The following is a 22,726-nucleotide window of genomic DNA, read 5'->3' as shown; positions in this document are numbered from 1 at the left end:
AAAAAACTCCAAAAGCACACAGTGTCCAATAAAAAAACTCCTTTAGAAATAATGTGTGAGGCATCAATATGGCATTAGAATGCCGATCAAGCCGACAAACCAAGAAAGCAAAAGTAATATATTCTTTTCAACATCACAGATGTATATACATATATATGTGTGTGTGTATAATGTATATATTATATATAAACTCAATATATATCCATATATATAAACTATACCTATCATACATATTACACACACACACACACACATGCACACACACACACACACACACACGATATACACACACCAATATTCCTTTGGTGGAAGTGGTGTTGTCGAGAGTATATGTTCTGAAAAGGAGATGTCTCTATGGACCAACTTTCCACATAGCTGTGGAACACTGTAATTTGTTCTTTAGGTTGCATCTGAATAATGAAATATTTAGTAAGTGGCAAAAAACATATTTGGCACATAATTATTATCCTAATTATTAGGAACATTAGCTTATTAATGTGCTATAAACATTATTTATAAGTGTTTTCCCACATATTAAGTAGTTCTGTTCCCTTTCTTAACCATCAATATAATATTGTCAAGAAATTTATTATTTCAAAATACCTTCCAATAATAGACTATTCTCTTCATGGGAAAAAATTACTATGTTTTCTAGCAGGTATCAGAATATTCCAGGCTATAGAAGCCAATTCTCTAAGAAAGGCATGTGCAAATGTGTACTTTAATCTGTAAATAAGCGAGGCTCTTATACTAAAGAGATACACAACAAACCATCATTACAACATATATCTTTAATTAAATGGGTACTGTTAGGTTAAAAAAAAACATTCAGTGAAAAGATGACATCCAGGAAAATAAGGTAAAATAAGAGTAAAAAGCATTCATTGGCTTTCTTAATTGAAGAAAGAAGACTAACCAAGTATTATCTTCCCAGTACTTCTGGGAAGCAAGATCACAGGAGAATAATTCTTATATAAGAAGCACCAGGAAAAAGATAATTGCATTTTGGTAAATTTTGTTTAACAGCTCTTGGGGAAAATTTTGCCTAGTCAGGGATGAGCAAAAACAATATATGAAAACCATCCAAACAAAGGGCATCTGGTCTTAAAAGTGTCTTGTGGAATAAAGCAAAGAATAAATAGTTCCACTGGATATTATAATTTGATATAAAACTTGAACCATTCCAATTCTGATTAAAGTGACAAAATGATCATTTTTTTTAACAAAAAGCAAGTAAATCTTAAGGGGATAAAACTCAAAGTAAATTTACTCTCAGTAGTAACTTGATGTAAGAATATAAATTCATGTATATCATCTTGCTGCTTGTCTGTAAAGAGTGACTCATGCCAGTTCACATTTACATGACTCAACATTTTGTGCTCAAAAGGCTGTTTACACAATATACACATTCTTTACTTACAGAGCAAAATAATCTTAACACTTTTATATTAAAAAACCTGGGATACAGCACAATTAGTAGCACCATGGAAAATAATTCTTCTCCAAAACTGCAGTGTTTTATTTTACTCAGTGTGATTCTTCTATTAATTATATATTTTAATGTGCCATTTTAGTCATTGGGTAACATATAATCTTCATCTCATAATCCTTGGGGAAGAGTTATTCTGAATTTACCAAAAAGGTAAATTCACTTCTTTATTTCTTTCATAGAAATGTAATGAAGGCCTTGCTCTGGCCCATTGCTGAGGTACTTCTGAACCTTCATGGTTACAAGTCAGAATGCTTTGTTGGTCATATACAGTAGCACCATTGGTGACAGCAGTGGTAAAGTTGGGGAGATTGTAGCATTGGATCCTGGAAATTATATATATATATATATGTATCTGCATATATATATATGTAAATATCACATTTAAAATTAAACAAGGAATTCTTCAAACTGCTATGTCCTCTTCATGCATACTTGACATCGGCTAACACGTGCCCTCAACTCTCCTGTTTTCAATGTTTCGGATTGAGGTTTACTGAGAAGAAACAAAACAAACAATCAGATTTGTCATTATATATTTTAAATCTTAACCTTTTCAATTATATTACTGGTCCAAACTCACACCTACACATCTCTCTGTGTTAAGTACCTTTCCTTATGATGTAATGGCATATATTTGTGCAATATGATCTAATGTAGAGATTGATATGCTCTAAGAGCCATTACTGCTCATAGACTGTCCTCTTCACTGCTAGTATCTTTGTATATTTTTCTTAACCTATTTTTTTCTATCTTACTGATCTTCATAGGATGACACAGATCTGGGCACGTACTATCAATACATGACCATAAGGAAAATATAAAGTAATGTTAACTTCAAGAACAAAACACAAAAATAAGTTTAATTTGAAATAAAAATTTGAAATAAAAGTACATGTGTCATGCATGATCTGACTCATTTGAAAGCTTGCCCAAGAACCTTTAGAAGATTCTTGGCAAGGCCAGGTGCCCATGGCTCACATCTGTAATTCTAGTTACTCAGGAGGCTGACATATGAGGATTGTAGTTCCACATCAGTCTGGGCAGGAAAGACTGACCAAAAGTGATACTTTGACTCAATGTGGTAGAGCACTAGACCTGAGCTGAAGAGCTCAGAGACAGCCCCCCAACCCACAATTCAATGCCCACCACTGACCAAAAAAACAAAAATTCTTGGCAAGAGTATTATTGATTTGGGGTAGAAAGTACAAACTACAGCTTCAGTCCTTGGAGGTCATCTCACCCTAGTAGAACAACTTCTGAACAGTTCACATAACCTTTATCTTTATTTTTCTGTTTGTTTTTTGTCATTCTTGGGGCTTGAACTCAGGCCTCAGGCACTGTCCTCAGGTTTCTCAAGGCTAGTACTCTACCACTTGAGCCACAGCACCACTTGTGGCCTTTTCTGTGTATGTAGTACCAAGCAATTGAACCCAGTGCTTCATGCATGCTAGGCAAGCACTCTACTACTAGGTCAACCTCCCAGCCCCTTTCCTGTTTTGTTGTTGAAGCCATTTATAACCACTTACCCAATAATAGTGAGTTGGTTTTTTTTTCTAATCTTAGAGAAACAACTAAGAATAAAGGACACTAGAGCCAGGTGCTATAGCTCACACTTGTAATCCAGCTCCAGAGGCTGAGATCTGAGAATCATGGTTCAAAGCCAGGCACCCTGGAAGTGGTATTATGTGTGCCTCAAAGTGGTAGAGAGCTAGCCTTGAGCAAAAGAGCTCAGGAAGAGCATCCAGGCCTTGAATTCAAACTCTTTGACCAAAAAATGAGACAAAAAGAATAAAAGACACTGCCCAATAAGTTCTTAACATATTCTGGTGGTAAACTACCTGTGAATTGTCTCTTATTTCCCTAGCCATAAGCTTTAGACTTGAACAAAAGCCATAAGCACCTTACCTGAACATATCTGACACATCTACAGTTGCCAGCCAAAAGCTATAGGAGTTGGCATAGTAATTACAAGTTCCTCGCCCATGACATTCGATGAAAGGAGCTGAACGGAACGATTCCAAACAGGAACCAGGGGAGGCCAAGGCTTGTCCTGAGCCCTCTGCCCCTGCACTTGTATGCTAGAAAAGGCAAGGAAAATTTGTCACCAAACTCACATGCCACAAAATGTTAGTAAAGATCCAATGGTATGCACTAAACCTAACCAAGACTTTAAATTCACTGAAAGTGTAGCCAAGAAGGAAGAGGAGTAGTCACATCAATGGAAGTCAACAAAAACAAGTCAGAAAATAAAAATGTGCTACACATTAAAAAATGTGTGTAAGGGAAAACACAATAATAGGAGGGAAGATGTCTGAGATTCAATTATTTCCGTACACACCTGAGGGGAATTCCTGGAATTGAGGAGAAATGCCAACATGAAAAAGAGCCAATTATATTGAGGATGCAAAGACAAGTGTTTCATACCATCATAAAGGAATAACCAATCCATAGTGATTCCCATCCCTGAGGACAATCGGGTATCTGGATAGTCTGACTGTGAACTGCAATAACCACAGCTGGAGCTTCACATACTGCACATCTGGTAAAGAGAAGGGAAAGAAAACAAAATCTACCGAGTAAACATGTGGAAAATGGCAATTCTTCTTGGGAAGGCTTCCACGTAGGGTGGGTCATTTTGGTACCTTCAATGGTCAGAAAAGTGGGGAAATACAATTGGAGAATGGCTTTCATCTAAGTACTATGTTCCATCTTAGATAATAAAATTGTAATCTACAATGGTTAACTCTTTCTCTAGAAATGATAAGACTCCTGTTAAGATGTTTTCATTTTCCATTCTTCCCTAAATTTGTATTTAAACTTGCTACAGTCAATGCTATAATTTCTATAAGAATTTGGCTTACAGTGTTGCACATATTTCTCACCAGCCCCGTTCCCAGCTGGAGGTTATACATTTAGTAATGACACAATTACTATTTTGGGGTCAGTTGTGGGGCTTGAACTCGGGGATTGGCTGCTGTCCCTGACTGCTTTTCCTCAAGGCTAGTATCTACCATTTGGGGTAAGAGTGAAGAAGTGGCCACCATTTCCAGTTTACTGGGGTTTAATTGGAAATGAGTCTCCTAACTTTCTTGCCCAGGATGGCTTTGAACTGCAATCATCAAATCTTATCCAGAGTAGTTGAGATCATAGGCATAAGCCTGGCAAAAGCTAATGTTTTCTTATGCTCTACTTATTATTCTTAGCTCAAGAGATATTTATAACTATTTGGCCATATTTGCATAAGTGCAATGGATCCAGAATGCAGACCAGGTAACCAGGCACTTGGAGATGTGCCAACACCCCTCCAAAAAACCCCCAGAAATTATGATTTCCAATGATTTATCCTGTATAATGACTGTAATCCTCAATCATCAGAATAAATGTGGCAATATCTCATTTAGGTGACTGAGTTAAATTATGGCTCCAAGTTTCAAGGAATGCTTTATTAATGGTACATTTTTCCCTTTGAGCTACTTATGTGACCAACTTCAGGTGTCAGTTTCTCCCTCCCAAAGTTCATCAACTGCCAAACCATATCTATTTTGTCCTATCTATGTCTCCTGCTGTGAGATGTAAGGCATTTACACCAGGGCTACAACAATAACATTCAATCTCACTGTTTTCTTTACCACAGAACGGTTCTTTCTGTAATCTAGGCAATACACTGTTGGCTCCTTTATACTCTTCGAAGTCTAGCTCTAAATTTTAGGAAAAAGGATTCCCCAGAATATACACAATAAACTTCAAGCTATAAGTAAAAGACTAACACTGAAATCATGCTACAATCTAGGTTCAAGGTAACTTTTCAATCTTTCTTCTCCATGCAGTCTTTAAATATTACATTCTAGATGCATTAATCTATTACCTATTTTATTCTCTCTGCCTAATAAGTCTCTTTCCCCTTTAGAACTATCCTTTCAATTCATCAAGCAAGCCCATATAAGTTGGAATTTATCATCCTGTTCTCTTGTTTTGAAAACATTTTCATTTGAATTATTGAAGCATTTAGCTCAATCTTAATATATATCAGATTACTTTATGTATGTATTTACCTAATGACTAGGCTGTATGTTCTTTGTGTATAATACAGTTTCTCAGAGGATCTGATCAATATCACCGTCTCAGTAAATATTAAGAGAGATCCTTATCTTTTTTAGCTTGGTGGCAATCATCAGATTATTGGCTTTGGAAATGGCTTCTGCTTAAACTGAAGGTTGTTAGAAATCAAAGATCAAACAATGTCTCACCGACTAATAAATGGCTGGATGTTCTGGCCCTTCAGAGGTTCCATGTTCATTGGCATAAGTTCTGGGGTGGAGAGCCAGTAAGAATAGTCATTTCTTGAAGCAAAGTTGCAAACATTATTGATGTTGCAGAACATGAAAGGCATGGTACTGAAGCGACGAAGGCAGCTGCCAGCAGTCCCTAAGAAGAAATGGCATGTAATGATGAAGGACTACATCATGCTTAAACTTTATTCTTTTTTATTGTGCCTGTCCTGAGGATTGAACTCGGAGCCTTGATATGGTCTCTGAGCGTTTTTGCTCAAGACTTCTACCACTCGGGACCCACAGGTCCATTACTGACTTTTTGGTGGTTAATTGAATATAAGAGTCTCATGGATGCCAACTAGCTTCAAACAATGATCCTCAGACCTCACCTAGGATTATAGGCATGAGCCTCCACTGCTTGCCTTTAGTTTCTCCTAAAATAATAACAAAATAGCCATTCAACAAGAAAAGCTGGGAGCTGATTGCTCATGCCTGTAATCCTAGCTGCTCAGAGCGCGGGGTTCTGATGATTACAGTTCTAAGCCAGCTTGGGTAGGAAAATCTCAATTAACCAACAGAAAACTGGAAGCAGCACTGTGCCTCAAATTGGTATAGTACTACCCTCATGCAAAAAGAGCTTGTAGACAGTGCCCAGGCCATGAGTTCAAGTCCCAGGGCTGGCATACAAAAAAGCAACTTGCCTACATTAGATAGTAAGTATAAGTATAATTTATTTAATCAAATCTAAGATTCATATTTTACCAATTCTAAAATCAGGGTGTATTCTACAATTTTGGGAGGCATTTATTGTAGCTCGTTACATATTCCTAAGTGCTCTTTGTAAACTAGTAATACTTCTTGTAAACAACAGTGTCTGAGGAAGGATATTTAGTAATTTACTGTATATCAGTAAAAGAACCACAGTGAGTCTTTACAATACTAATATTTCCTACACCAATATTCCCTTTCATTCATTATATCTGCACTATGTATGCTGCCTGGGGCAACCATGTCTTTAAAACCATGGACCCTAACAGTGCTTACAAAATATACTGCTACCTCAGATAGCTTGGAAATGACCAAATAAAAAAGGAAATATGATAATAAAAGATGGAAGTATTAAAGGAACAAAAGAAAAAGAACTCATCCTGAGATTTCACAGCAATTTGAGGCAATAGATATTATTTCGATCATGAATGAATCCTTTTGTTTCTCATTTACTAACAAAAGAATTACGTTTTGCACCCTATCATATATTTTAAGTATTGTCTAAAGTTCTAACGTTTAATCTTTTCGTTAGAAGTTTAAATTGATACAGTGCAGGCATTAAGACAATAGTTAAGCTGGGCACGATGGTGCACGATGGTACATGCCTGTAATTCTGCACTCAGGTGGCTGAGGCAGGAGGTTCATGAGTTCCAGGTCTGTTTTCTTGAAAGAGAAAATATTGATAGGACATTTTAAGAACTCAGTGTGTACCATCACTTGTACATAATAAACAACCACAATATTCTCCCTAAGCCACTGCTGCTTATAAAGACATACAAGTAGTTTAAAAAATAACATTAATATATTCAGAGCATATCTAAAGTCAAGTCTAGGATTTGAGAATTGATTACTATGCTAGTATAACTCAACCTGAGCCCACTGATCTCGCATAAGAAGAGATACATGTAAGTATACTAAATGAAGTATTTCATATGGGAATAAAGTATTCTATTTAATTAACTGATAATACTTCATGGAGATCAAGGCACTTATTTTAGCATCTATAAAGTACTGTAATTAAAAACAACCATACTGTCTTTGATCTAGAAATCAAGACTGTCTTTAAAATGTATCTTTCCACTTCATAAAGGCTAAACTTAAAGAAAAGGAAGCTGTCACTAACTATAAACACTGTTCACTCAAGCAGCTGGTTCACAGTGAGAACCCGGGGCCACTGTTTCTTTAAGCAATCTAAAAGTAAATCTTATGACAACTTTGCTTTAGGTCAAGATTGTATCTTGAAGTAATTTTGCTGGTTTGGGTTAAATATTATTTATTTCAAAATCATACTGACTATATAATCACCCTCGATATGGTTTTCCATTTAGATGTCCTAAAAGAATAGCAATACATCAGAATATAATGAACTCAAAAAATTAAAAATGAAAAGAAACGAAGACAATAAATGGGGAAGTGATCTGGTAAATAGTTCCCACAGAATAAACACAAATGGCCAATAAATACATGAAAACATGTTCAATATGCTTACATCTCTGTGAAACGTAAATAGATATATTGAGATTCTACCTCACCAGTCAGATGGCTCTCATGAAGAAAACAACAAATGATAGAGAATGTGACATGAGGGAATATAAATTAGTTAGCCATTATGGTAATTGAAATGGAGATTAATCAAACAATGAAAATGTAACTACCACAACATCCCGTGTTACACCGCTTCTTGATATGAACCAAAAAGAATAAAAATGAGCATACAAAAAAGTATCAAAAGCATTCTCTCTCTACATATATGTATATATATAAATATATACACATGTACACACACTCACCCATGTTTATTGTAACACAATGACCACAATAGCCAATGTATAAAAATAATCTAGGTCTCCATTAATGAATAAATGTATAAAGAAATGTCACATATATACTCAATGGAATTTTACTAAATCACAGAACAGAACAAAATGATCATGTCCTTTGTTGGGAAATGGATGGAACTAGAGATAACTAAAATAAGCCAGACTCAGAAATACAAATGTCACATGCTTTCAAATCCCCTATGCAGAAACTAGATTGTTGAAGACATGAAAGGAGGGGATCTCTTTTGGGGTAAGGGAGAGATAGCAAGAAATAAAGTTCAAGGGATGGTAATGAGATAAAAGTGATCAAGGTACATAGTATACATGTATAAAAACATCATAGTACAACAGTATTTTGTACAGTTAATGTAGGCCAACCAAAGAAAAGAGTAAGTCCACTTTAGACAAGGTTACTCTAGAATCCTGCAAAAATTTCAAAACAAACCCCAAATGCCCAGAAAGAAATAAGATGCAAAAAATCTTACCCAAATCTTGGCCATGAGCTCTTTTGTTTCCTTGTACATACAGGAGAGAAAAGCCCACATAGATCTGGACTGTTCCATGTGGGCATTGTGGTGCATCTACTGTCTGGCTGTGACGTGTGATGAGGAATCCGTGGGCAACAGAAGAACTTCCGGGGGGACCTGGGGGACCTTGCAGTCCACCTGGCCCAGGGGGGCCATCCAATCCACGGGAACCTATTTCCATGAAATCATTAGTATACAAAATTAAATCAGCTCCAAGCCACTATTCTAGCCATAGACAAAACATAATGATCTCATTTGATGAGCTAATTTATTCAATGTTTACAGTCTCATGAAAGGCTTTGTCAAATATCATGGGTTTGGAAACAAATAAGATATGGGTTCCCTGCTCTCAAAGTGATTAAAATGTATATTTTTTCTTCTGGCATGGCCTGAAGACATTAAATACTGGGGAAGATATAAGTTATGAAATCTTTTACTATAATAGTAAATGACTCTGAACCCCATGATCAATGTTGAGCCTGATGTTTGTTCATCAATGGGAAAGCAAGATATGGTTTCTGCAAGTCTTCCAGCTGTAGTGCTGAAATAAATGTTCCTCTGAATGTACTTGTGAAAGTGTTCTCAAGTATACCATTGTTTAGAAAATAGGGAAATCATTCTTAAGGAGATTTGAAAATGTTTATTTTAATGTACCACTCACTGGATTTCTTCTTTGTATAGTGTCTTGATTTGAGCTCGTTTAAAAGTATGTATATATAATTTTAATTTTTAAGAAACTTCATAGATATACCTGCCTGATTAAGGTGGCACTAATTTATTTCTTTCTTAGAAACACAAATTAATGAATTTGCAGATTACTGGCTTTAGGAATTCCCCTTGGATCTCCATTTTGCCTTGTTCCCACTGATACTAAATGTCAATACATACTTCTTTGTTGTTGTTGTTGGCTTGTTTTGCCAGTCATAGGGCTTCAACTCACGGCCTGGGCTCTATCCTTGGACACATTTTGTTCAAGGCTAGTGCTGTGCTACTTGAGCCACAGGGCCACTTCCGGCTTTTTCTTTGTATGTGGTTCCAAGGAATTGAACTCAGGGCTTCGGTGCCTATAGGCAAGCACACTACCACTAGGGCACACTCCCATCCCCCAGTACATACTTTTTATGTTTCTATATTATTTATGTTTCTTTATATTATCTAGGGTTAGTAACATGTATTAACAATCTATTAAGTTTATGATCTTCTATTTTGATTTTAGCAATCTTACATCAATGCACCTTTTTTGAGTTGAATCAAATTTCCAATTGACTATATATTAAAATTTATTTTTTTTAATAAATTTATGTTTTGAAGTACTAAGTTTGAACTCAGATCCTTGTTCTTGCTAGACAGGCATTCTATCACTTGCCCTTTCTGTTCTGATTGTTTTTGTTTTTTCATTTTTTTTTCCTCTTCTCCTCCTCCTCCTGCTTCTGCTCCTGCTGCTGCTGCTGCTGCTGCTGCGCCTCCTCCTCCTCCTCCTTCTTCTTCTTCATCTTCTTCTTCTTTTTGGTTGGTCATAGGGCTTGAACTGTGCGCTTGAACCTTGAGCTCTTCAGCTCAAAGCTAGTGCTCTACCACTTTGAGCCACAGCACCAATTAGTTTTCTAACTAATAGTTTTCTAGTGGTTAATTGGAGATAAGAGTCTTGCCATCTTTCATTCCATGGCTGGCTTTGAACTGCAATCCTCTGATCTTAGCCTCCTGAGTAGCTAGGATTATAGGCCTGAGCTACCAGGGCCTGGCTCTGATTGTTTTTGAGATAATATCTTACTTTTCCCCAGGCCAACTTGAACCATGTATATCCTATTTACACTTCCTGCCATAGCTGGATGACAGCACCATTTTTTTGTTGTTGAGATAAGCATCTTGAAAAGTTTTTTTTTTCTTTTTTTTGCAGGAACTGGCTTCAAAGCTCAATCCTCCCAATCACAGTCTCCTAAGTACCTAGGCTTATGGATATGATTCCAATTGGAAAAAATTGAGTTGTACTAGACTAAAATATTATCAATATTATCATGAATGACTGCATATTAATATCTCAACATGAATTACTACAGGCCTTGCAGAGTTCTATGGGTATCACTTAATTTTCTTAATTTATACTTATTTTACTTCACTGTGGAAAAATTCTCAGGTGTTCAAGGGATATGTCAACAGTGAAAATGAGCTGTACAGAACTGAAAATGTGACTCATTGGTAGAGTAATTTTTGGGAATTTACATAACCCTGTGTTCAAGTCCCAGCCCTGCAATAAAGAGGATAAGGAGGAAAAGAAAGAGAAGAAGGATAAAAAAGAAAACCCTACCTGGACATGTAAATTACAGTGATTACTTTGGTGAAAAAGCTTGGCTTCCCACTACTCTACAGATACAAATAAAAGTAAATTTGTATGCTTGTCTTATAGTAGAAAGTTTCTTTGGATATGCCTTCTTAATTTTTTTACCCAGCTTCAAATTCAACAGTTAGCTGTGTATAACCTTCAGAGGAAGATAACACAATGGAGTCCTTGAATGAAGGTTTATATCCAAAGTTTTCTCAAACTTTAAATACTACCATTGCTAGCTGGATGCAGTGGCTCACACCTGTAATCTGAGGCTGAGATCTGAGGATCATGGTTCAAAGCTAGCTCAGGTATGAAAGTCTGTGAGACTCTTATCTCCCATTGACCACTAGAAAATGGGAAGTGGGGGTGCGGCTCCTGGGGTAGGATGATAGCCTTGATCTGAAGAGCTCAGGGACAGCAACTAGGCCCAGAGTTCAAGCTCCACGACTGATAGGAAAAAAAAGATCACTATTGCTAACTTGAGTTTAACTTTCTTACCTGGCTGTCCTGGCAGACCTGGGTCTCCTTTTCGCCCTCCAGCACCATCAAAACCAGGGAGTCCATTACGTCCAGGATTTCCTGGAGGGCCAATAGCACCTATAGGAAAAGAAATGTGCTTTACTATTTATGTATTTTTATTGTTATTGTAAAGGTCATGTACAGAAGGGGCACAGGTACATAAGTCAGAATTCTTTTTGAACAATATCATCCCTTGCTCAGCACCAGTTTTTCCAGACCTCTCTCCAGTTTTTCCATCCAATCCCCTCACTAGTTGTACAGTTCATTTTTGATGTAGTGTCTAGTGAGTATCATTGCTCTATTTGTTCACCCTTTGTCTCTTCATTACTGTGCCTCCTTTACCCTCCCAAAGACAGATAAATGAACAAGACAAATGGAAAAATAAAATAAAAACAACAAAGGGAAAAAAATTGTTTCTATTTCCTGGAATTCATTTCAATAAATATTATTTTGCCATTCACAGGCATTGACACCAAAGTAGAAATGAGGTTTTCAAATGTGGATAGATTAAGTTCACACAGAGACAAATTTAGAAGACTTAAGGTTTTTGAAACAAAGAAGTGACAATCCAGTTTTGTTTTATATGCATCTAAATAAAGATAGCTCAGATCCAGGGCAAAATAAATAAGCAGTATTTAGCTTATTTAAATATTTCACTTGCTTTGAGGGAAATTCCCTCAATACTGCTGCTATGTTATCTTTACCTTGCAAACCAGACAGGAAAGCATGTAGTAACTTTTGTTATCTATTCCATTATAGATAGGGTTGTTACTGAAAGATACAACTAATTTTTGGAAAGACTGCTACCCACTTGGTAAGAGGGGAAAGACTGAATTTTATCCTAGCTTTAATTTATTTTATAATAACATTGGCTACAACCATACAGGCAGTCAAAAGATCAAATAAACAATAGTTTAAAAGTCAAAGAGGATCTAAAGATATATCTCTCTAGTAAAGGTCTTACCTAGTACGCACAAGTATCTGGGTTGAATTCTGTGCTCAATTTCCAAAGGACCAGACTATAATACTGAAAGCACTAGATCTTTTCTTAAAAGGTTACTTTGTTTGTTTTATTACTATCCTTAAGTAGTTGTAGAAAGGCATTGCCATTTAACAAAGCAGTTTATGAATGTAATGCATCTTGATCAATACAAATCCTTTCAACAGTCTCACCCAGCCATTTCTGACTCATCCATTCTCTCACTTTTCTTAATTTGTAGGATGCCCATAGAGTTCTCTACTCCATTCTCCCCTTTTCCTTTTCATTTCTCTCTATGCCTTTTCCGCAGCTGCAGCCTCACACACCCTTCTCATGTCCCCAGTTTCTGGTGTTTATTTTGTAGATCTTTGATTAGGCCATTATCAGACTTTAATTTCTCCCTTGAATCTATCATATATCAGTTATAAATTTGCATATGCTGTATTTATTTACTTGTAAGAGATAACACTAACTTTCACATACAAGTGAAAACATGCATCCTTTGTCTATCTGAGCCTCATTTACTCTGTTTAAATGCATATCCACATCACTATACTTCTAACATTAGCCAATCATTTAAATAAGAATATCCAGATGAGCTTAAAGCAATATGAAAGGGCTTTTAAAAATCGGGATATGATAGAAATGAAAATTTTCTAATAAAAAGGAAATGACTGATAGTGGCATGGTATTAAACTAGTTGCTGAGAATATTGACAGAGACAAACTCTAACATGCAAGAGGAGAAACATAAAAGCTATTGTCAGGTAGACAGTAGGAGATGATCTATAAAGATACCTTGTAAACCTTGTGGGCCTGGTAGACCTGGCGGACCTTTTAACCCAGGGGGGCCAGGAACCCCTTGAGGACCAGCATCTCCTTTGATTATTATACTCTGTCCTGAAGGACCAGGTATTCCAGGAGGACCTAGGAGACAGAACACACAAATGTGAATTTGGGGAGGAGAAAGGTCAGAAGAAACAGTCCAAAGTGATTGGAGGCCAGAAGAAAAGAACTGGTATGGGAGAAACATATCCAACAGAAATCTGATTGGGGAAACTATCATTATCTTGCCTAGAAAAAATGGAAAATAAATAATACTCTTAGGGTAAATGGAAAAATTAGAAATAGCATCCCTCTTTTGAAGCCATGCACATTATTCAGTTATTAGAAGTCCTAATCCATTACTAAGCTATGAAAATAGTGTTGAAGACAATTCTCTTCCCTAACAAATACATTCCAATTCAGACATTATTTGCAGCTCTTAATCAGCACAACAGTAGTAGAGGAATTCAGCAAATCATCCCTTACAGAAAACCTCTATAAGCCTCAATTAGAAAAAAGAACTATTTTAACATAAAAAAATACACAAGTATATGGCTCGTGATCTGTTGGAGTATGGGGCATTCCTATAAAAGGCAAGAAAACTCTCAAACTTTCCTGTTGATCCTGCATCTATCTTAAAATTTAATATTCTGATATCAATATAAGAATAATAAAATAGAAAGTTTAAGAAACTAGCAAATTGTAGAGTTAGGCTATGATGGTTTGGGAAGAAGATAGAATTAAATCTCAAATTCTTTCATGTGTTTATGTATTGGGTATAACTAACTTCAGGAATAATTCTTACCTGGTGGGCCAGGAAGTCCTGGTTCACCTTCAGGACCGGTTGAGCCAGGTATTCCAATAGGTCCTTTCATGCCTGCAAAGAAGTTACACAGAATTGCACTGAAAAGCAATGAGCTACAGAATTTTTTCAACCAAATCAGAAAATGAGTATCTTGTCATAAAGGAGTTTCTATAAAGCAAAACTTCAAAACACCCCTTCATATACCTGGGAATCCTGGAACGCCAGGGAGACCAGAATCTCCTTTCATTCCATTGAGGCCTGGTCGGCCAGGATTTCCCTGAATTAAAAGAAAATCATCAGCGTTAGAAAAAGGGGGAAGAAAATGGCAGAGATATTGTATTGCATAGTGGTTAACAGCACTATATTTATACTTCTATGATTAAAATCCCAACATTGCCTCATGTTATGTTAATTTCTTTGACCTATAGTTGTCTTACCTCTAATATGGAGAAAATAATATATCTGATTCATGGAGTGGTGGTATGGATTAAATGACACGGTGTATAGTAGTGGTATATAGGAAATGTTTAGAAAATGGCTTGGCATGATATGTGTATTAAATGTGCAGTACCAAAAGACTTCCTTTTCAGTGTGGATATGAAGTTCTTGCACTAGACATACATTTACAGAAATAATAAATTTAAAAGACTTAGCAAATATATTGTCGGCTTATTAATTGGGTTTAGAAGCCACAAAAAGTACAGAAAGCAAAAGACTGGAAAACTAGTTCTAGAATAAATCTACAGAAAGAATATAGACTGGCAAGATCATTTAAGAGGCTATTGTACCAATCCAAATATAGAACAACGAAGGTTTTCATAGTAAGATAAAAGCAGGGTAAAGTGATAATGTCAAAACAGAAGAAAGTAGGTTTGTTTTTTCTTTTTTTGCCAGTCCTGCAGCTTGTACTCAAGGCCTGGACATTGTCCCTGAACCTCTCTGTGGTAGAGGCTAGTGCTTTACCACTAAGACACAGCACCACTTCTGGCTTTTTCTGTGTATGTGGTACCAAGGAAAAGAACACAGTACTTTGTGCATGCTAGACAAGCATTCTATCTCTAGGCCACACTCCTGGCCCTGAAATATAAGATAGTAGTTAAAAAAAGAGGATGGCAGAAGCATTTCAGAAAGGTACAGTATCCACTTTAAGATGGCTATGAAATCTATAAAAATGTGAGCATCAGAAATAGTGATAGCTCATCTAGGATTCTCCTAGCAGAGGATCACAATAGCTCAAAAGCTATATACATATGGTTATATAGGATGAAGCTAAATGAAATGAACTCTAGGACATGGAAATGAGAGGTTTATCTCTGGGATTGTTGTTCTTAATGTTCTATGTGAAGCTATTTCTTTTCTGGGTTTTTTCCCTCTTATAGTTAATTTCATGTGATTACTGTATCTGACTTTGTTAACTGGTATATTGTATATGTTTATATGTTTATTTGAAATAGGGAAGAGAAGGAGGAAAACAAGATGATTGGGAGTGTGTGTGGGAAGGGAAAGTGGGACAAAAACATGAGAAGGGGTATCAATGTTTCAGATGTAATGCACCCACTACCTGATGAATGTAACTGTAACTGCTCTGTACTTAACCCCAGCAAATAAAATACAACTTAAAAAAGAAATTGTTATAACTTAAAATTCAAAAATCATTGGCCAAATGAGAAATCATGAGTCCATACTGATAATAAATATGTAAATAAGTAGGAAAGAGTATAGGATGCTTGCTTGTAAGTAGGGTTGACTGGTAAGTAGTGCTCAAGATGAAAAGGCATATTGCCATGATCACAGTAGAAGTTAGCTGAGGTAAAAATCACTAATGAATGTTAAATTTCAGGGGAAAGTCTGAGGCTGATGAGCAGTTTATTTATATGGTTTTAAGGTACTGTCCTACAGTTTTGTTTATGAGTTGCCAAGGGAAAATAGCAACCATACAGAGTTGAAACTAGACAATAACTTGATGGGGTTATTAAATTAAAATCATAAGTGAGGGCTGGGAGTTTTGCCTAGTGATAGAGTGCTTGCCTAGCATGCACAGAGACCCAGGTTTGATTTCTCGGTACCACATATATAGAAAAAAGCCAGGAGGGGTGCTGTGGATCAAGCGGTAGAACTCTAGCCCTGAGAAAGTCCAAGGACAGTGCTCAGGCCCTGAGTTCAAGCCCAGGACTGAGGAGGCAGGCGGACATTACAGGTCTCTCACATATTACTTTATGGAGGATACAATATCACTCATGTAGTGTTCCTTCTGAAAGTGTATAACCTGAATCTAAATATGAAGAAACAGACAAATGGGTATTCCATTTTTAAAATGGGTAAGGTTACATTCAATATATATAAAGATCATGAAATAAAAAAAAGGCTTAGCTACCATTTTGGATTAGGGCAGGCTAATAAGAGCCAACAATTAAATGAAATAAATGATTTGGTCTATCCTGAACCACCATAATAAATGCTTAATTTTTTTTCTCTGGTCAGTTATCACAAGTAGAATATGAAATTAAAGTACTGTCTTTTCAATTTTATGAAACTGATAATTATATTGTAGTTATATAACATAGTATCTTTAGTTTTAGAAATATGTATTGAGTACTAAATGGCAAAGAGTTATACACATGTAAATGCACCCATATAGAAAGAGAGCAAATGGAGAAAAATCTATCATCCAGTGATTCTGAATGCAGAAATACATGCAAGAAGAATGAGGTAGGGAATGAAGTAATTAGAAAAGTAATAATCAGTACTTTTATCTACCAACCGCCTGCTTAAAGGAATGAAGACAACTTAGAGGATCCATAAAGAAGTACATAACTACAGGCAATTCAAATCAAAGTATAAGAAGCTCATGTGTGAGTAGATAAGCTGTTATAGACTGTATACATATACATATGTTTAGAAAAGATATATGCCTATCATAAATACATGCATATAATATGTGCATGTAGGTATACACACATATAAAACAGAAACTGAATATCTTTTCTCCTCATTGACATAAATGAATATATACAGTGAAGCTGAAACTTGACACTAACTCTTCTCATTTTAAAGTTTAAAGTATTCTCACTTATATAATTAGTTCCCAAACAGTAAAGATAGCCACATGCAATGCTCTGATATACATGTCTCCTTTGCATGAATTGTCTTTCAGTAAAGAATCTTTTTAGGAACCCTTTTGCTATAAAATCAAAGATCTTTAGTTGGAACACTATAGAAAACTTGCTTTCATTTGCCAACAAACTATGCATGGAGTCATGCCCAGTGAGTGCTAATTAAAATATGATAGCTGAGTATTCTCATTTTGAATGCAAACACCCACAATTCTCTCTCAATTGGCTACTATCATTTCCTACCGGGAGTCCTGGTGGTCCTTGATCTCCTTTCAAGCCAGGCAAACCAGGTTGCCCAGGTGGTCCTGGGTTTCCCCTCTCTCCTTTAATACCTCCATTTCCAGGGAGACCCCGAGGACCTTCAGGACCTGGTAGACCTTACAATGCACAACAAATAATCACATCAGTATAGCATAAATATCAGCATTTTAAAGTATCAGAAAATTACATAGTCATTTATGGATAAAATTAAAATTACATTTATGTATATAGATTTATGATGAGTCCCTCCCTGCCAAATGTAAATTGGGCTGAGCTCTTTTTGTTATTTAATGCTGTTTTGTGGCATTTAAGCATGTAATCCATTTTTGTTTACATTTTACTGTCTATGACACCTAATAAACTCATACCTAAAGACTCAGTTTGTATAACTACATTTGCTTGCTTTCATAATCCCTGACCAAGTGTTTGATGTGTATTTAATTGACTAGACAAGACACTATTCTCAAATTGGTGTGTGTGTGTGTGTGTGTGTGTGTGTGTGTGTGTGTGTGTGTGTGTATAAGTGTGCATGCCTGAGGAGGGGTGGAGTGGAGAGAGTCCTAAAGATTCCTGGGACCAGCCCCAGAATTTTAGCTACAGTAAGAATAAGGAGACATGCAAGAAATTGCATTCTAACAAGTGTCCTGTAGCTGAATCCATTCAGGTGCCAGGACGACACTTAAAGGACCACTATGTTAAGGCAATGGGGAATTCCAGCCATTTGTCTTACTCTGAAAACTTTGCTTACCTATGACTGCACCAAGTTACGGGCTTGATTCCCAGTTTTGCAAAATATTAAATTGCTATGTTTGCAAGAATTTCCATTTTTATCTAACATATCTAACATATATTTTTATCTAACTGTACTGTTTGTAGTGCTAAAAAATCAAACCCAGGGCCTGCTCAGTACATCCCAGTATGAAATTAAGAAATGTAATCAGGTAACTAATTTTTTTGTGGTTTATGGGACTTGGTCTCAGCCTGGGCGCTATCCCTGAGCTCTTCACCTCAAGGCTACCTCCCTACCCTAGAGCCAAGCCTCAATTCCCATTTTCTAGAGGTTAATTGGAGATAAGAGTCTCAGGTTCTTTGATGCCTGGGCTGACTTTGAACTTTGATCCTCAGATCTCAGCCACCTGAGTAGCTAGGATTATAGGCTTGAGCTACAGCGCCAGATTTTTATTAAATGTTTTCATGGGCTGTGGCTATGATTCAGTAGTAGAGTATATGCCTTCCATATAAGTGGCACCACATGCAAAGTTTTCATAATTTTTGCATTTTAAATATTTTAAGAAAAAATACATTCTGCACATATATATCTTATAAAAATAAGATAATTTAAGATGGAATTCTGCGAAGTTATGTTTTTAACCTGTCAGGAACATTAAAGCAAACCAGGTGGCCCTATCATTGAGCCAGACTTGTATTTAATGTTGGTGGCTGCTACTAAATAGTACTCCTTTAAGAAAATAATGACAAAGGCCTAAATAACTGTTTTTCAGAATTAATTTCAATAAAAATGAGAAGAGTGAGCATTATATTTTAAGAAACTATCAAAAGCACATGCTTTTAGAACACTGAGTTCACATTTATATATGGACAAAGGGTTACATTTTTCATCTGAGTTTAAATTCAGACTTTCGTCTCTTTCCAAATTCTTAGGCCTCCTAATCACTGACTAAATAATAACAAGGTAGAATACTGATGATTAACAACACTGCACTGTAGAGATACAAAGCTAAGTTTGAATTAGCTCTTTGACCCAAAGAAGATCATTCATCCCTTTGGCTTCAAGTTCTTCTTTTTTTATGAACCAGAAACAAGAATAACATCTATTTTACCAGACTGTTACAAAATGAAATAGCATAAATAAATCACTTGACATAGTGCCTGGCACTCAGTAAGAACTGGAATGTTTTTTTATTTTTGTATTTATTTTTTAGCAAAATGAAAGATAAGCATATATATTAAAATATGTCATGTTTAAACATTTTAAGTGTTTTCTGTGATTTCATGATGTAACACTACTTTATCTGGAACATAATAAAAATCATAATAATACAGAAATTATTTTCACCTCTAAACAATTTAATTCATATAATCATTTTAGCCTAGCAACAGAAATGCCCTTCCTCGTAATAAACAAAGGATTGGGGTATTTGTTATTTAAAAATAACAAAAACAAAACTATAATGCCTTAGTTCAGAAATACTAGAGTTTCTGAAACCAACTTACTAATTTGAGTGATTTAGGCAAGAAATCAGTTAACTCATTTTTTTGTTAATTAGCTAATTTGCTATCTCTATACCAACATGATTGCAGTGACAAGGTAAAATCTAAGATGGGAAGAAAGAAACTTTTGACTACCATATTCCCCATTCCAAAGTTAACAGAACAGTGCATTATTAGAAGAATACTCTTTTTGCAATTAAAAGAAAATACTTGGAATTTTACATTTTAATTCAGACCTGCTGTTTAGACTGCCTAAACTTAAACTAATGAGTTGCTAATTGCATAAGGGATATATTTGCTTTATTTTTTAACAGTACTTGATGGTTTATTTCTTGTATTATTGAAAATAGTCATAAACACAGTGTTCAAGGTAACATGATACCAAACTTAAAAAAAAATTGTCTATATGCAGAAACCATAAATAAGCCAGCTGCATGCTTAAATACATGCATTATTGTCATCTAGGAAATAATAGTAAGTGTATATACATTTAAAATTTGGTGTGTTTCTATGTAGGATTAGCTACTTTAAAGAGTCAAACTACAAAAACCTGATAATGATTTCAAACTCAGTTATAAATAAGTCACATTACCTTCACCAAAGTGGTAAAACCCAAGCAGCTGGTATTTGAGAATAACCACACTATTAATGACTTCTGAGATAGCAAAATAAAGTACATTTCTCTTATCACAGGTAAAAAGCATTAAAACAATAACAACAACAACAACAACAACTGACCAATGAAGAGTCTAACCTTGAAAACCTGGGAAGTTCAGATTCACCAAAGCCCAAAGATCGATGTTAGCAGTGTCAAACACCACACAGTACAAAATAAGATTTGAGTTAGAAGTGGTTCACATTATACCACAAGTTAAACAATAATCCTCTTTGCCAGCATTACTTACACCTATGGAATAATTATCATGTAAACATAACCATATAGAAGTAGAAAAAGCCAAATCTTTTTCAAATAGGAAATATTCTAAAGAATTATTTTCACTAATCTAGAAAATGGAAAACTGTACTAAAGACACCAGTTGATGCTGTGGTTTTTCAATTAATCGTCTGAAAGCATTGAAGTTTGTAAGCTAGTGCTATTTTTTTTGCCAGTCCTGGGCCTTGAGCTCAGGGCCTGAGCACTGTCCTTGGGCTTTCTCAAGGCTAGAACTCTATGATTTGAGCCACAGCACCGCTTCTGGCATTTTTTCTATGTATGTGGGACCGAGGAATCAAACCTGGGTCTTATTGCATGCTAGGCAAGCACTCTACCACTAGACCAATTTCCCAGCCCCAAGCTAGTACTGCTTCATTGAGAGCCTCCACTTCCTAACAAAGGAGAATTTTGGATAAATACTTAAGTCCATCATGGCTTTTGTCATCCTTTAATAAAAAACATAATGTGAAAATTTCTTTATATAATCAAACTGATCCGAAATGATAATAGCTAACTTTAACATCCTTACTTGCAAAAAAGCAAAAAAACAACAGAAACAAAGAAAAATTGAATACATGAGCATACTATCCAATAAAGCCATGTTCTAATTTCTAAAAAAAATTCATCAGGAGGCTACCTTCTGTGTATTAATATTTATAGTAAGTACTATAAGAGAAAAAGCCACAGTGTATTTGAATACAGTTGAAATTGAAATTCAAGATTCAAAATTTCAAAATATATGAAGCCAATCAGTGAGGAAGTACTTTAGCTTATGTTGGCATTCAATATCCTACCTGAAGCCACAGAACATATTATAATTTATTATTATTATTCAACTCATATCTTCAATACATTCACTATTAAGAGGATCATTAAAAATATTTAAAAGCCTATAAATAGGACATTTCTTGGTTAGTATTAATTGACTATAACAATTTTCTTTTCTTAAATGTCTTGCCATGATTTATAAAGACTGGACATTAGCAGAGAGAATAAATTACACTAAAGAGCTAAGACTCAGGAGTTATAAGAACTATGATTTCTTGACTTTGCTAATTAATAGCTAGCTGAGCCACACAAATGCTTGGAGCATAATAAGAAAACTGTAATCTACCCTAATCTCTCTCATGTGATTGACTGATGCTGAAAGTAAAACTTTAAGATATAAAATGTGAAGTACTAATGAAAAGGCAGCAATGAGAAAGAAACCAAATTTTTCCTTAAAGGAGCTTAAAGTAAAAGTAATTACCTGATTCAAGAAATGGTGGCATGTCATATATACATATGAAACATTATCACTGCTGCTCAAAAACACAAGTTTTCAAGCAGCTGGTACTTTGAAATTTAGATGTATGTATGTATGCAAAAATATTTCATAAAGAATCCCACTGGAAGATGTTGAAGAACAGGGAATAGGAGGATGGAGAAAGTGCGAATACCAAGAGTGAGCTCTGATTTAAATAAAATATATTTGTGTGTGAAATATGGTGAACTTCTTGATACAATATGAACAAAAACCACGAATGGTGGGATAGTAATAAGTCTGTTGTAGAGTAGGGAGGGCAACAAGGGAGGGGGAGAACAAATGGGAAGGGTGAATGAGGGCGAATTGGATAGATGTACTTGTTATGTACATATGAAAATATAAAAATAAAACTTGTTGAGATTTTTCAAAGAGGGAAGAATGAGGAGGGTGAGGATGGAAGATGATAACATTGATCGTGGTGCATTGTATGCTTATGTGGAAGCATCACAACTTGTACCACTAATGCAAGGGAAAATGCTATCATTTTTTTTGCACAACGAAACTCCAGTCGAATATGTCAATTTTTGTGTAGAATGCATCTTGACCAGTGTC

General features: G+C 35.6%; 1 protein-coding gene across 1 annotated transcript in view; it reads right to left on the bottom strand.

Moving 5' to 3' along the window:
• Positions 1–785: 785 nt before the first annotated feature.
• Positions 786–22,726, bottom strand: part of Col4a5 (collagen type IV alpha 5 chain) — a 181,203-nt gene continuing 159,262 nt past the window's right edge. Inside the window, exons 42-51 of the mRNA XM_090326386.1 lie at positions 17,685–17,818; positions 14,533–14,605; positions 14,329–14,400; positions 13,497–13,625; positions 11,700–11,798; positions 8,837–9,049; positions 5,740–5,917; positions 3,917–4,031; positions 3,398–3,570; positions 786–1,985 (exon numbers count right to left, since the gene is read on the bottom strand). Of these exons, the coding sequence (XP_090182512.1) occupies positions 1,904–1,985; positions 3,398–3,570; positions 3,917–4,031; positions 5,740–5,917; positions 8,837–9,049; positions 11,700–11,798; positions 13,497–13,625; positions 14,329–14,400; positions 14,533–14,605; positions 17,685–17,818 (1,268 nt within the window). The 3' untranslated portion in view covers positions 786–1,903. The remainder of the gene's footprint in view (positions 1,986–3,397; positions 3,571–3,916; positions 4,032–5,739; positions 5,918–8,836; positions 9,050–11,699; positions 11,799–13,496; positions 13,626–14,328; positions 14,401–14,532; positions 14,606–17,684; positions 17,819–22,726) is intronic.

This window comes from Megascapheus bottae, chromosome X (assembly GCF_031878675.1).
Source record: "Megascapheus bottae isolate mThoBot1 chromosome X, mThoBot2.hap1, whole genome shotgun sequence".
Lineage (NCBI taxonomy): Eukaryota > Metazoa > Chordata > Mammalia > Rodentia > Geomyidae > Megascapheus > Megascapheus bottae.
This window is presented reverse-complemented; position numbering and strand designations above follow the sequence as displayed.